The sequence below is a fragment of the Fundulus heteroclitus genome, unplaced genomic scaffold (genome assembly GCF_011125445.2).
Source record: "Fundulus heteroclitus isolate FHET01 unplaced genomic scaffold, MU-UCD_Fhet_4.1 scaffold_75, whole genome shotgun sequence".
Lineage (NCBI taxonomy): Eukaryota > Metazoa > Chordata > Actinopteri > Cyprinodontiformes > Fundulidae > Fundulus > Fundulus heteroclitus.
In genome coordinates this window covers 541173-556083 of record NW_023397197.1, presented here as the reverse complement: position 1 = coordinate 556083, position 14911 = coordinate 541173, and the positions used below count along the sequence as shown (strand labels likewise).

General features: G+C 45.1%; 3 protein-coding genes and 1 pseudogene across 5 annotated transcripts in view; 3 read left to right on the top strand and 1 right to left on the bottom strand.

The window, feature by feature from the left end:
- LOC118561877 overlaps positions 1-1523 on the top strand; it is a 3788-nt gene extending 2265 nt beyond the window's left edge. The window contains exons 3-5 of the mRNA XM_036134137.1: positions 1-75; positions 859-1217; positions 1285-1523. The exon at positions 1-75 is cut by the window's left edge and continues 253 nt beyond it. Coding sequence (XP_035990030.1) covers positions 1-75; positions 859-1217; positions 1285-1396 — 546 coding nt within the window. The 3' untranslated portion in view covers positions 1397-1523. The remainder of the gene's footprint in view (positions 76-858; positions 1218-1284) is intronic.
- LOC118561913 overlaps positions 1-14911 on the top strand; it is a 716353-nt gene that overhangs the window by 250543 nt on the left and 450899 nt on the right. The gene's annotated exons all lie outside the window — the stretch shown is intronic.
- LOC118561874 overlaps positions 1-14911 on the bottom strand; it is a 951216-nt pseudogene that overhangs the window by 523077 nt on the left and 413228 nt on the right.
- Positions 2739-6073, top strand: LOC118561880. Of its 3 annotated transcripts, none has more exons than XM_036134145.1 (4): positions 2739-2879; positions 2967-3463; positions 3552-3724; positions 5254-6073. In XM_036134145.1, the coding sequence occupies exons 2-4, from the start codon at positions 3408-3410 to the stop codon at positions 5382-5384; spliced, it is 360 nt and encodes a 119-aa protein (XP_035990038.1). In that variant the 5' UTR covers positions 2739-2879; positions 2967-3407; the 3' UTR covers positions 5385-6073. The 3 variants fall into 3 exon arrangements, with proteins under 3 accessions (XP_035990038.1, XP_035990037.1, XP_035990036.1); XM_036134144.1 differs by lacking the exon at positions 5254-6073 and adding an exon at positions 3815-4225; XM_036134143.1 differs by lacking the exon at positions 5254-6073 and having other exon boundaries at positions 3552-4225.

The following is a 14911-nucleotide window of genomic DNA, read 5'->3' as shown; positions in this document are numbered from 1 at the left end:
TCACGGCTGCCTGAGGTAAAGGCCAGAATAACCTCTGTGTTTGGCTCCGTGCTCAAGATGGACTCCACCAAAAAGGTAAAAACAATCAAATGTGAATATATATATATATCTATATATATATATATATATATATATATATATATATATATATATATATATATATATATCAGGGTTCCCGCGGATCCTTAAAAAGTCTTAAAAGGCATTGAATTCTGTAATATAAAACTAAGGCCTTAATTGGCATTAAAATGTCTTAAATCAGTCTTTCTTAGGTCTTAAAATTGTTACCAGGTCATAAATAGGATTTCGTTTTTGTAATCCTTACCAAACAGTAAAATAATTGACACAATTATATATATTTTTAATTTACCGAAAGGCTCAATGTAACTATTATTGGTTCCGTCCCGATAGCGGAAGCAATAAAAACTGTTGCGGCCGGACCATAGCTGCGAAAAAGAGTTGGCACTGGTTATGTTGTGGTTTTTAATACTGATTTATAGTTTATTTTAGTAGGGAGCAAAACAACGTTTGTGCATTCAGTTCAGTAGTTGTTAAAAATATATCTGTAATTTGTGTGTTTTTTAGCGTTATTCCTATATGAAATGTTTTTCAAACTTTTAAACATGTCTACTGGGCCACAAAGTAATGGTTTATGTTAAAATAAACATTTGGGTGAAGTTGTCGCAACCAGGTTTATCTTGTTTATCGTGAAGTTGGTCTTAACTTTTTATTTCAAGTGGCATTAAAAAGTCTTAAAAAGTCTTGAATTTAACTTCCCTTATGCTGTAGGAACCCTGATATATATCTAGATAGATGGGTGTATGTGTGTTTATTTTACTTTTTTTTTTTTTTACATAGGTTACCAAGAAAGTGGCGGGTGCAGCTGCCAACACAGCTGGGTGGTGCACCAATGTGGGCAACGAGCACGGCCAGGTTCTGGTGTGGGTCCTGACAGCAGCAGAGGGCCATGGACTGTGGCCCATGGCGGCTGGTCTTATGAGGCGCTACAGGGAGGCAGGAGTGGCACCTCCTGTCATAATGTATGTGGAGCGGGACTGCTGCAGCCCCCACGGACAGTCACAGGTCAGGGCCATGTTCGCTGAGTGGAGGGAGCTTCAGGTGCGCCTGGACATCTGGCACTTCATGCGGCGTTTTGCAGCAGGAGTCACCACTGAGGCTCATCAGCTGTATGGAATATTCATGGCTGGACTGTCCAGGTAAAGTCTTCATCTTGTTTGTATATTTATTGTCTAAAGTCTAACAGAGAACATGAACTCTGTCCAGGTGCATCTCTGAGCTGATCCAGCAGATGTTGCTGCTCTTAGGCTGGCCAAGCAGGGGCAGCTTCTGGCCCAGGGAGTTGGTCCAGTCTCTGAGAAGGCCCTGGACCAGATGATCACCAGGAGGGAGTTGGCTCTTCACTGCTGCAAGAGGACCAGGGGAGCAGAGGAGACAGCCAGGAGGATCAAGGCCCTGGTGGATGAGATGGACAGTGAGAAGGGGAGGGACACTCTGGGAGGACCACTGGTGGACCACGAGTGCATTCAGCAGGTCTGGAAGGAGCAGCAGAGACACATCACCTGTATTCAGGACCCAGAGGGCTTCTCTCTGTACCTGAAGACAGGCACACTGAAGAAGGGTGGTGTGGACCTCTGCTGCTACCGCTGTGCTCGTGGCTCCACCTCCTTGGAGTCCTTCCACCTCCATCTAAATCGCTTCATCCCAGGTGGCTGATTTTATCTTTTAATGTTGTTGTTTTAAACGCAGAGAGTAAAAGTCATCTTCTTGGTTTCCCCTGCAGGGACCAGTGCCAGCGACGCCCACTTCCAGGCCGACCTCCTGGAGGGTCTGATGCTGGAACCAGGACCGCATGGAGGAAGCTGTGAGCTGAGGATCTACAGCAGCGCTGAGAGGGAGGCCATGGACCGACTCAGCTTGGACGAGCGCTACCAGCCTCCTGGGTCACATACAGGCAAGAATGATTAACCTTAACTCAGACGTGTTGGCAGAAGAAAAAACTGTTCTAGTGGTTTCTCTGGAGATGCATCCATGGTTTGCTGATGCCGACGTATTTCCACCAACCAACACTGACATGCAGCGCTAAAAGGAATCCTCCATTTTAAAAGCACAGAAACCAAAGCAACACATTTAGTGGTAAAAGATGTTTTTAATTCTTCCTGATGAATAAACAAAGTCTAAAGCAGGTCAGAGACTGAAAGAGCCTGGAGTTTCATCACTTTCTACTTTCACTTTTTACTCTGCTACTTTCCACCACTATGGAGTGCATGTTTGAATACTTCCTTAGTTCACATTCTTGACTAATAATCTGTATTCTGCGTTCTTCTACAGGGGAGCTTCTTGGGATGGAGTACCTTTACAGTCAGTCTGGTCGTTCGCTGACTGTAATGGACAACCCAGAGGAAGAGGATCGGCTGGTGGAGCTGATGGATGATGAGGCGGTGCGCGATGAAGGCTTTGTGGAGGAGGAACCCGAGAACCTGACCGTGCCCGTCCTCTTTGCTCCAGAACACAGCAGCGTCCAGCAGGCCTCCAGCCCCTCTTCCTCTGCACCGTCCACATCCAGCCGAGGAGATCTACGTCAGCGCCTCAGCCAGAGTCCTCTGCCTCCTCCTCTGCCTCCTCCTCTGCCTCCTCCTCTGCCTCCTCCTCTGTCTCCTCCTCTGCCTCCTCCTCTGCCTCCTCCCCTGCCTCCTCCTCTGTCTCCTCCTCTGCCTCCTCCTCTGTCTCCTCCTCTGTCTCCTCCTCTGTCTCCTCCTCTGCCTCCTCCTCTGCCTCCTCCCCTGCAGCGCCCTGTCCAGCCAACTGGAGCCTCTGGTCCTGCAGCATCAGCTGGGTCCAGCGTTGCAGACCAGGCCCCTGTGAGTAGACGACACGTTAGCTTCAGTGCTACATCACTGAGATTTTACATGCTGTAATGTATTTTGTATTTTAATACTTTCATGCAGGCTGCAGTCCTCGGACCTGACGGCATCCCAGGCTGGGATAAGGTCCAGGACTTGGCCGAGTACCTGGTGACCCTGCGTCAGGCTCTCTACCTGGACGAGCAGCAGGTCAGAGGTCATCTGCCTGTGACCTCTGACCTGGACAAGAGGAGGATCCATTACCAACCCAGGCACCAAGCCCAGCTGGCACACGGCCGCTTTAAGGCCCCCAAGAATACGGGCGTCACCCCGGGTGTGGACAGTGTCAAGAGGAGCCTGATTGGTCCTCCAGGGGGACCGGCTCAGTGGCCCAGCACCAGTCGTCTAGTTGAGGCTCTGTGCATTAAATTGTGTTCATTGCACAAGTCCCCAACAAAAAAGGATGGAGTGCGGCTTCCTCGGTGGACCAAAGTTCTCACCGACTATCACCACATCTGAGACCTGGTGCTGGACTGCCCCCCCCTGATGGAGGCCACCTCTCTGCAGCTTTTTGTCCTCAATCAGAGGACTCTGACACAGTGGTAAGCACAATGCTTATTTTTTTTTACTTTGACATTTGAAATAAAAGTATCACGTTTAATTGTAATGGTGACAGTTTTCTGATTGCAGGTTTAATCGAAGGGAGAGCACGCAGGAGATTAGTGTCCTCACCCAGGGCCTTGCTGCAGAGGACCACATCGTTGTGGCCAGCTCACAGCTGCCTCCTCCGCGGGAGAAGCTGGACGAAGCGCCGTCCCCCTCAGGACTCCAGCATGAGTTTGCCCTCCCGCCAAACAGAGCAGGTAAGGCTCCTAAGCTGCGGCCAGGCAGACGACCTGCTAGTGCCACCGTCCTGCAGCCCGTCACCCCAGCAGCTCCTCTTCCTATCCCAGCTCAGCTTCTTTTATTGAACCCTGGGTCGACAGTGATGGCAGCAGGTCATCACAGGGCTGCTCCTCCCCTGGCTCCTTATTTAACACCTGCCACACAGGTGGCTCCTGCACCCACTGCTCCTGCGTCTGTGTCCCGCTCCACTGAGAGGAACAGGCGACGCAGGGCAGAAGAGGAGGCCACCGGGAGCCAGAAACAAAAGTATGTGAGAGAAGTGGCTTTTAACAAGTGCAGCAAATGTGGGCAGCCAAAAACAAAAGAGTTTGGCCACAGCCGATTTGGCAGCGCCACTTTCTGCCCCAGTGCTTCAGGGGCAAATCCTTGGAGCAGTGGCTGGTAGAACAGCGGCAGCTGAAGAAACCTGGAAACCCACCCTAATAATGATGATAATAATAATAATGATAATAGTAACAAAACCAATAACATGTATATATATATATATATATATATATATATATATATATATATATATATATATATATATATATATATATATATATATATTAGGTAGGGCTGTGCATAAAAATCGATATAAAGATTAATATCGATATTTTTAAAAACGATTTAATATCGATATTCTGGCTTTCTGGCTATACCTCCCAACCTCTAGGGGGCGTTATTACAGCGCAACCATTACAGTTCACAGCGAAGGAGAGCAAGTGAGACGAATTTGTGGAACGGCCGACAGGATTTTAGAAGCTCCTTTGTCCCTAAAATCAGATGTTTGGGCACATTTTTGGTTTCTGTGACACGTTAAATGCATTGAAGCAAATGCACTTTATTTTCCTGTTAATATGTCTGTGATCAATAAATAGAACATAAACATAATATTTGGCTGATTTTGGTGATTGAATCACTGAGCATTAATTCAAAGTAATAAATATCGATATTGGAATCAAAGCAAGCTGAGCCATGTATCGAGAATCGTATCGAATCGGCTCATCCTAGATGATACCCAGCCCTAATATTAGGGCTGGGCAAGTTAACGCGTTAATTTCGCGTTAACTCATTAGACTATTAACGGCGATATTTTCTTTAACGCGCGTTAACGCATGTTGCTCACATGCTTTTATTTTGTGAAGGTCTGTCCAACTTCCGTTTGTGTGTGCCGCACTTCCGTTTCAGCGCTTCCCTCGGCCAAATAACATTAGTTTGACTGAAATGATCAACTGTCTTAGCAACAGTGTCAAAACTTGCAGAGCAATGGAAGTGGCAGGTCAGGGCCACAGCTTCAAACTATTCATGAGTGAGTGGATGATACAAAGAAGTGGCCTCATATAACGTACGAGGACATTTAACCTGTTTTGTGTCGTTACTTGGTGCGGACGGCTCTGCTGTGCGACTTTACCGAAGCGAACCTCTGCAGTGAAAGAGTTGGATCGGTGTTAATAAATATCAGCATGGATGACCTGGTATTCATGGAGGCTGATGTCCGTTCAAGCTAAAACTAGTCCGACGTTCACGCTGCTGGATTCTGACTGCATCAATCGGCTCTACGAGACCTCAGAGCGCTCTGATGCTGCGGCTCCAGGGAAAGCCTTCAGTCATGCAGCGGCGACTTATGGAAGGTAGGCTGATGAATTATCTGATTCAGAAACATACTGGCCGTTGGCTCGTTGTGATTAGATTGCTGGTCAGTTAATTTTGTAATGTTTGGGATTTAACTGATGTTATGAGAGGATATCAAAACATTAGCTTACCTGTCTCCTCTCCTCTTGACGTCTCCTGGTTTTGTTTTTTTATGGAACTTCGCAGCCCAGACACTTTTCTGGCGTCATGTGGTCTTATGTTGGTCTTTTGTCCACAAAATGAAAAAAACATACGGTTGCTTCGGTGGTTTCTTCAGATTTTAAGCTTTTAACCACAGGCGAAGGGATTCCTCCTTCTTCGGCTGAGGGTGAATGAAGTAGGGCGCCTCGTATCCACAGCTTTTGTACACGGTCGATGATTAAAACACTCCTGCTCCACGTAAACCTTTCTTTTACACCCGTTACTATGACAACCTCTAACCACACAAATGATCCCGGTCTTCCTCGAAGTCATAATGACGAGTAATTTGAGACGAAGTAGCCGCATGAGCCGCTTCTCAGATAGCTAAACACTGACAGGAAGTGAGCGGGCGGAAGTCTCGCCCAAACAAACGTCAACTCGCTGCCTCCATGTTTCCGTCAAAAATAAGGTGGATATGCACGCGAGAAAGCAACAACAAAAAAACGCGTGTCAACGTCAAATAAACGCAAGCAACGCAAGCATATCGAGTTAGCAAGCATTTCAGTTTAAAGTTCTTCCAGCATCGAATATGACAGAAACAAGTTAGTTGTAACCACGGCCAAGTTAAACTTTGGTATTGAACATAAAATGGTAATGCTGCTCCCTGCTGTTACCTCAGAAATTTCCTGTTTTTGGTAGATTTTTTCCCCATAAAGAGAATTCCCTGTCAGTGGCAATAAGCTTTAATTTATTATTATTGCTATTTTTTGTTTTACATGTTTAAGTTGAGCTTTACACTAAATATGTGTTCCTGATAAGTGCTACAAATGTTACAACACTTTTGTTCATATGGCAGCAGAACATTAAAATAAAAGTGCTCTTTACACTACTTTTGAATTCATTCTTGGAGTTTGTAAATACAATGCGATTAATCGCGATTAATCATGATTAATCAGGGCGATTAATCGCGATTAAATATTTTAATTGTTGCCCAAATTTAACTTTTAAAACAAATCTGAATAAACAGTACACCCAGGTTAAAACCTTGTTGCCAGTCCTTGCCTGTCCTGTATCTTGTCTGACTTCATGCAACCACTTCCCTCCCTTCAGCCAGGCTGAGGAAAAGACTCCACCGTCAAAGCTTCAGTGCAGTTCAGCTGTCCTCGTTTCAGCTGGTTGTGCCTCAATGGACAAATAGCTGTCATTTCTTATTTCATGCTAATCTTTGATGTGAAACCAACATCTTTTCTGTCAATAAGAAAAGTTCTTTTGGAGTTTCATCAGTTTTCAGGAAAACGGTTTATAATTGAAGGACTTTGTGCTGAAAGCTTGAAAAAAAGCATGAATTTAACGTCCTGAAGACTCACTGCTGCAGGGAGCAAAGGTGAAGAGAAGACGAAGAGTTTGATTTAATATGAGGTCAGTGTTGCAAAGGTGTCTTTTTAAAAATAAAATCTGAGATCTCTTTTAACTAGGCGGTTACCTATGCTTCCTAAATGTCTTCAGAGTCCAGACCAAATGTGAAATAAAGAAATGAGACCTTGATATCCCAGAGCAACGATGGCACAGTGCCCGCTTGAAAGCATTTTTTACCTCCGTCAGTCAACAGAACATTGAAATAGTTGATTTTTTATTTCACTTTGCAGGACTGTAACATGAATTACTACCTGAATTGTTGAGAAATGTCCCTAACCGGGCATTAAAGTGTCAAAGCAACTGGAAATAAAAATCTGCCAAATGTCAAAAAGCCTTTGAAAGCATTTTCTGCAGAGTTGGTCAGAAAATTATTGCTAAAAAAAAAAAGAAGCTTTAATTTATAAAACATCTCCGTAATCCAGTCCAGATAAAATGTTGCAGCTTTAAGCTGATTTTACATTAAAGAATGAAAACTTGATACAAAAAAAATATCTTTATTCTCAGCTACGTGTAGTTTCTCCACCTGGGGGTTAAAGGTCATCAAATTATTTATTCCTGCTGTCAGAGCTCAACAGTAAAAACCTCATCAGCATAAAGATGCAAATTAGCATCAACACGTTCAGACCCAGAGAGATAATAAAAGGAACCAAGGACTGAACCCTGTGGCGCCCGCTGGTGGACGAGAAATCGATTAGAAGCGCCGTGAAAACCCGCCTCTCTGGCTTCAATGCGCGCTCCCGACACAGGGGAACATAATTTAGCACAACACCTGTTTCCAGCAACTTTTATTTGTGTCCCTGGTCCGACACGCCTGAGTCAAATAATCCGGTAATTATCAGGACTCTGGAGAACCTGACTGCAGACTGAGGAGCTGATTGTTCCATTTGATTCAGGCGTGATGGACCAGAGAACCTCTAAAAGTTTCAGGACACCGGCCCTCCAGGACTGGAGCTGGACACCGTTGGAACAGGAACCTGAAGCTGAAAATGTGGGACTGTCCCTTTAAGAGGAGCAGCAGGACGCCGTGCACGCTGCGGCTCTGTGTGCGCGTTCACACGTTTCCTGTGTAAAACTAAAAGTCCAGAATAGGAAGAAGTTGTGATGTGGAAATGTTCCATGTGGTTCTGTTGTTGGTGTTGGTTCAGCTTCTGGTTTGGTGCCGCAGGAGTTTAGCTAGAAAAGTAAAAACTGGTCTTCAGTCTGTCCAAGTCAGCAGTTTGGAAGTAAAGAAGCTGATTTTAGTCCCAGACTGTCAGCGTCGGCTCTTCTTTCATTCTCAACGTGTTTTCAAGGTTTGGAAAGATGGAGCAGAAATATCATTTCATCATTGCTTTGAGTTTCTGCTGCTGATTTATTCAACTAAAGAACAAAATCTGTCATTTAAAAACATGTCAGAAAGAAGATGGAAATGTTTTACTGTAAATTAAGACTTTTTGACAGTCAGTGTTGATAGAAAAAAATCTGTTTTATTTAAACAAGCGTCCGAGTTTTAATGAAATATTGAAAATTGATCAAAGGAACAGAAAAGAATGAGCAGCAAATGAATCAAACACAGAAGAAGAAAATCTGTTTATTGCTCATTAAAACACATGAAGTAGAACTGCAGCAAATCTACAAAAGGAAGATTTAACATGTGAATGTAAAAAGTGTTTAGAAAAATAGGAGCCGACAGAAACAGATAATGTCCAGAGATTGAGAAAAAATGGCCAACATTTCAATGAAATCTGACTGATGAATGAAAGTAAAAAACCAAGAGAGAAAGTCAACATGCTGATATTCAGAGTGAAGCTTTGACTGGAAACAGGCAGAAAAACAACATGTGGATCCTGGAATAATCCCAGCTTCCATCTTTAAAGGACTGGAAGAGGAAGAAGTTTCCAAGGAATCATTTAGAAGAGTTTCACAAAGAAACAGATTGAATCCATGAATGTGAAAACGTGTTTCTGAGTGAAAGAGACAGACATGAACAGACTGAACTATCTGTTCAACAGGGAGAGGCTTTCTCTGACAGGAGGAGACTCTTTAGACTCAATCAGCACAGAAACACTGAGGAACCAGAACTGACCCAGAACCCAGGAAGCAGAGGTTCAGTGAATGTGGTGTTGAAGGTGTGGAGGTGGATCAGTGAGTCAGAGGAGACTCTGTAGAAGGACAGAATACCAGCAGGACAGTCCACATACACTGCTACTCTGTTGGAGACAGAGGAGGAGGAGATAGATGTTTTTATGTTATTGTGACGGACAGAGTAACCATGATCAGAGCAGATCAGACTCCAGGACTGATCATTACATCCAAACAAACAGTCTCTAAAGTCTCCTCTCCTCCTGATTCTTCTGTAACTCACTGATATATTAACTCCTCCTCTCCACTCGACCTCCCAGTAACAGCGACCAGTCAGACCAGTTCTACACAGCAGCTGAGGAACATCAAATCTGTCTGGATGATCAGGATATGACTGAAGCTCCTCCACATGTGTCACCTTCCTGTTGTCTTCAGACAGTTTCAGGTATCTGTTCACTGTGTTTGTGTCGATTGTAAGTTGACAGGAATCTGATGGAGAGAACAAAGACAATCCAGCTGCAGTTATTGATCATTTATTGACACTTTGATGATGACTCCTGAATGAGTGATGGACAGTTTGAAGATGGTTGAATGTGAGCTGCTTTGTTGTCATGAATCAAATGAAAAACACACTTACACTTCCTCAGACCTGGTGTCAACCATCGGACTCCAGCAGGCTCCACCCTGAAAGGAGGAGGGGGGTCAGACCATCAGTCTCTTTCAGCAGCAAACATGGACATTACATGTCTCTCAGACACACATTGTCCTCCACTGAGAAAGGACCAGTCCAGCATTTGGACACGTCCACTTGTTGTAAAAATCCAGAGAAAGAAAGAAGAGCTGAGAGCAGACAGACACCTGGGCTCTGATGATGATGATGATGATGATGATGATGATGATGATGATGATGATGAAACATTACAACCTGCAGTGGATTTAGTGTTGCTGTGGGAAATTCACATGCTCTGTGCTGCAGCGCTCTGATTGGCTGAGATCAGAAATGGAGCAGGTTTTAAAAGAGAAGGGCCGACCTCTTCATGAACTAAGTGACCCTCTGTGGCTGGCAGACCTGGCATCTTTAGTTGATCTTACGCATCGTCTGAATACACTGAACAAGAAGCTACAAGGCAAAGAACAGCTGGTGCCACACCTGTATGCACACCTGAAAGCCTTCTGGGTAAAGCTCCGCCTCTTTGAGACACAACTACGAGGCTTTAATGCTGCACACTTCCCTGCTCTGTCTGAAATCACGTCTGCTTTTCCAAAGGCCGACCTTTCTGCTAAAAAGGAGAAATATGTGTCTGTGATTGCCTCTCTGGTGACAGAATCCAACCAGCATCTCCAAGACTTTTCTGTCATTGAAAAACAAATCCAGCTGTTCTCCACCTCCTTCCTGGTGGATGCAGAAGAAGTGGAAGAGAGTCTGCAGTTAGAACTGATTGAAATGCAATGTGATGATTCTCTGCAGAGTCAACATCAGCTTCTCTCCCTCCCTGAATTCTTTCAGAGTTTGGATAATGCCAAGTTTCCTCTGATGAGACGCCACACAGAAACAATGATGAGCTTGTTGGGCTCAACATCCAGATGTGAACAAAGATTTTCTCTGTTAAATCAGAACAAAAGCAGACTGAGAAGCAGAATGACTGACAGCATCTCTGTGAAGTCCTTTGTGTCTCAACCACCAAACTTCCTGCTGACATGTCAGCCATCCTTCAATCAAAGGACAGCATCACTGCTCCCACTGACTGCAATGTTCTTCACATTATAGCTGACTTAGAAATACACACAGTATTCATGTGGCAATATGGCACCTCTAGTGTGGCCCATTGTTTAGTTTTCTGGATTTGGCCCTCACTAAAAAAGTTTGGACACCCCTGGTATAAAGTGTTAAGCATCCCCTTTTATTTAGGAAGATAAAAAAGGTGAATTAAATAAATCTACTTTAGGACCTTTAAATGAAATAAAGACAAGTAACAAGTGCTTCTCTGCATAAAACACTAAAATAAAAACACTCAGGGTGTCAATCTAAAATCACAGTTCAATAATATTTGCTTAAATGCCTATTAATTAAAGCTAAAGCCAGCAAACACCAAGCTAACCCTACGTTGCAGGCCTGTTTCCATGCTTGTGAATATGGAGACCAAACTCAGTGGTCGCTTCACTCAAAGAGCAAATAATAAACTAAAAGGTCCCTTGTGCCAGATGAATAATAATCCTAACAGAAACGCTCTGCTCCGTTTAGTCCTCCTCTCCTGTGGAAAAAACTCAGCTCCCACAGTCACGGCTCTGACTCCAATACTAGGCCACCTGCTTTATAAGTTTTTTTTTTTTTTAATTCTGCCTTATTTTAACTATATGCGCTGTGTTTCTGTGCCTCAACGCTCTTACTGCTCCTCTCTCCTCCCTTCCCTCAGACCCAGGTGCTTTTATCAGCAGCCAGCCTTCAAAACGTGAATCACTACGTTTAATGTCCTTCTCCTCGTACCAAAATGTCCCAATTAAAGTCAATAGGAGAGTCAGTAGCTGTGTTTCATGCTATTTTGTTTTTAACCACACAGAACCAGCGGTGCTTCAATGGAATGCTGCCTTGCTCTTTAATTCAGGTGAGTATAATTACGTTAAATGTAATTTAGGTGTGGACTTTTAAGGGTCCTTTTAAGGGTCATTTTAAGGAATTTGTAACATCAGGGGCTTCAGCTCAGACCCATTATTCCTCCTCTTCCATCTAAAGGAGCCCTTTACACTATTTATTTATGCATTTTTCCCACTGTTTATTCCTCACATGCAGAGCACCAATGAGGGTAAAATCTGCCCACCTCACCGCCTCAAACTGATATCATTAGTATAAATTATGCTGATACCAGACGTTACCAATAAAAGTGTTTTTTTCTACCGTCACTTAGGAACCAGAGAGACGCAGAGCTTGAAAAGTTGCGCCTTTACTCATCAACTCTGGGTTTGCCATGCATAAAAAGTGCTATATTTCCTGTAGGATTCCCCAATAAAGACTATTAGTGGGCTAAAAGCGAAGCAGAAAGTCATTATTCCGTCCGCTCTGACCACAAACAAAACGCTCAGAGAACAACTTTAACCTCGGCCTTCAGCTTGGTAATTATGCACCAGAGCGCCCTGAGGAGAGCAATAGAGGAGATTTGTCTGGTCAGAGCAGAGACTGAGATGAGAAACCTGTGGCTGTGAAAGGTGATGATGGTTATAAACTGTAACAGGCTAGAAGTTCATGGAGCTGAAAAGAGGGAAACATCAGCAGCTGGATCAGCATAACGACGCAGCGTGAAACCTTGAGTGCTTTAAGTGTTGCTGCTGAGGAGAAGCCTTTCGCTGCAGCGCCTGTTGGATATCCAACTCCACCCATCCAAGTCGGCCATTTTGATGACGTCATGTGACTATGAGCTTTCTTAAGCGCGAACAAAACTTTACTGCCCATAGCAAATCGGAAAACGAACGATGTCGGTAAGTGAAAAATACATAATTTTATGTTCATAGGCCTAACGATATTACTTTGTTGACCCTGCTGGATGAAATATATGTCACAATATATGTCACATCAAATATATGATATTTGATATATTTGAAAAATATAGTTTGTTGTTTTCATTAGTTTTCTGCATGATAAGGTAGTAGTTTTGTAGGCTACCATTAATTTAATGTTAGCTTGCGCTACGCCCTGTTTAGTTTTAGCTATAGATGTTTGTTGTGAACTTGAGTTTATGCAATATCCATCCCGTGATGTCAAATGAACATTACAGAACGTTATCAGAAAGTATGCAAGATTAGTAAGAGCCCAACAGTTAGAGTGAAAATTATTTCGGCTTGATAAATATAACGTTTTGCGCGGATGACTGCTGACGGAGCGGGGGGGGGGTATGAGAAGTTTTGCGCGGATGACTGCCGGCGGAGCGGGTGGAAACAAGTTCTGCGCGGATGACTGCTTGGGGGGGGGGTGGAAGTTTTGCGCGGATGACAAGTTTTGCGCAGTTGACGGCTGGCGGAGCTGGAGGGGGGGACAAGTGTTGCATGGATGAATGCTGGCGGGGGGGGTGGAAGTTTTGCGCGGATGACAAGTTTTGCGAGGATGACTGCTGGCGAAGCGGGGGGGGACAAGTTTTGCGCGGATGACCGCTTGGGGGGTGGAAGTTTTGCGCAGATGACAAGTTTTGCGCGGATGACTGCTGGCGGAGCGGGGGGGTAGGAGAAGAAGTTTCGCGCGGATGACTGCTGGCGGAGGGGGGTGCAAGTTTTGTGCGGATGACAAGTTTTGCACGGATGACTGCTGGCGGAGCGGGGGGGAAACAAGTTTTGCGCGGATGACTGCTGGCGGGGGTGGAAGTTTTGTGCGAATGACTGCTGGCGGGGGGGGACAAGTTTTGCGCGGATGACAAGTTTTGCGCGGACGACTGATGGCGGAGCGGGGGGGGGTAGGAGAAGAAGTTTTGAGCGGATGACTGATGGCGGAGGGGGGTGCAAGTTTTGTGCGGATGACAAGTTTTGCGTGGATGACTGCTGGCAGGGGGATGGAAGTTTTGCGCGGATGACAAGTTTTGCGTGGATGACTGCTGGCGGAGGGGGGTGCAAGTTTTGTGCGGATGACAAGTTTTGCATGGATGACTGCTGGCGGAGCGGGGGGGAACACGTTTTGCGCGGATGACTGCTGGCAGGGGGGGTGCAACTTTTACGCGGATGACTGCTGGCGGAGCGGGAAGGGAACAAGTTTTGCACGGATGACTGCTGGCGGAGCGGGGGGGAACACGTTTTGCGCGGATGACTGCTGGCGGGGGGGGTGGAAGTTTTGTGCGGATGACAAGTTTTGCACGGATGACTGCTGGCGGAGCGGGGGGGAAACAAGTTTTGCGCGGATGACTGCTGGCGGGGGGGGAAGTTTTGTGCGAATGACTGCTGGCGGGGGGGGGACAAGTTTTGCGCGGATGACAAGTTTTGCGCGGATGACTGATGGCGGAGCGGGGGGGATAGGAGAAGAAGTTTTGAGCGGATGACTGATGGCGGAGGGGGGTGCAAGTTTTGTGCGGATGACAAGTTTTGCGTGGATGACTGCTGGCAGGGGGGGTGGAAGTTTTGCGCGGATGACAAGTTTTGCGTGGATGACTGCTGGCGGAGGGGGGTGCAAGTTTTGCGCGGATGACAAGTTTTGCGCGGATGACTGCTGGCGGGGGGGGACAAGTTTTGCGCGGATGACAAGTTTTGCGTGGATTACTGCTGGCGGAGCGGGGGGGTAGGAGAAGAAGTTTTGCGCAGATGACTGCTGGCAGGGGGGGTGGAAGTTTTGCGCGGATGACAAGTTTTGCGCGGATGACTGCTGGCGGGGCGGGGAACAGTTTACATCGACGCCGTCGGTGAAGTCAGTTCTCGCTTTAAAGTATCCATGTAAAGTATCCAAGTATCCAAAGTATCCAGCCTGCTAACGTTAATTACACATATCAGCAGAGTTGCTAGCCGTTTAATTTGTAAAACAATGTCCATTTACAAAAGTTTTTGACTATGTTGGCGAACAGTACAGCTTGTCGTTATATATAATAATCATTAATATTTTTAAAACTGTACATGCACAGAAAAAGGCAAATGTTTTGGTCAAGGTTTGTCAGCAGGCCAGCTTAATGAATCTTCAAATGTTAAAGGCATGTTTAAGCCCTGTAAAGAACCACTATGATGATTAAAACATAATGCATGATTTGATCATGTTTTTCAGCATCCAACACACTTTAAAGACCGTCCAGCCATTCAGCAGTACCTCAAGGATGGTATATTCAAATGCCCCTGCTGCAAATTCTCTACAGAGAATAACTACTATATAATCATATTGATAATCACCTTAAACATGCTGTGCATCGTGCAGGTAGGGTTATTGACAAGTGGTTTTGTTTCTCTTTTACAGAGAA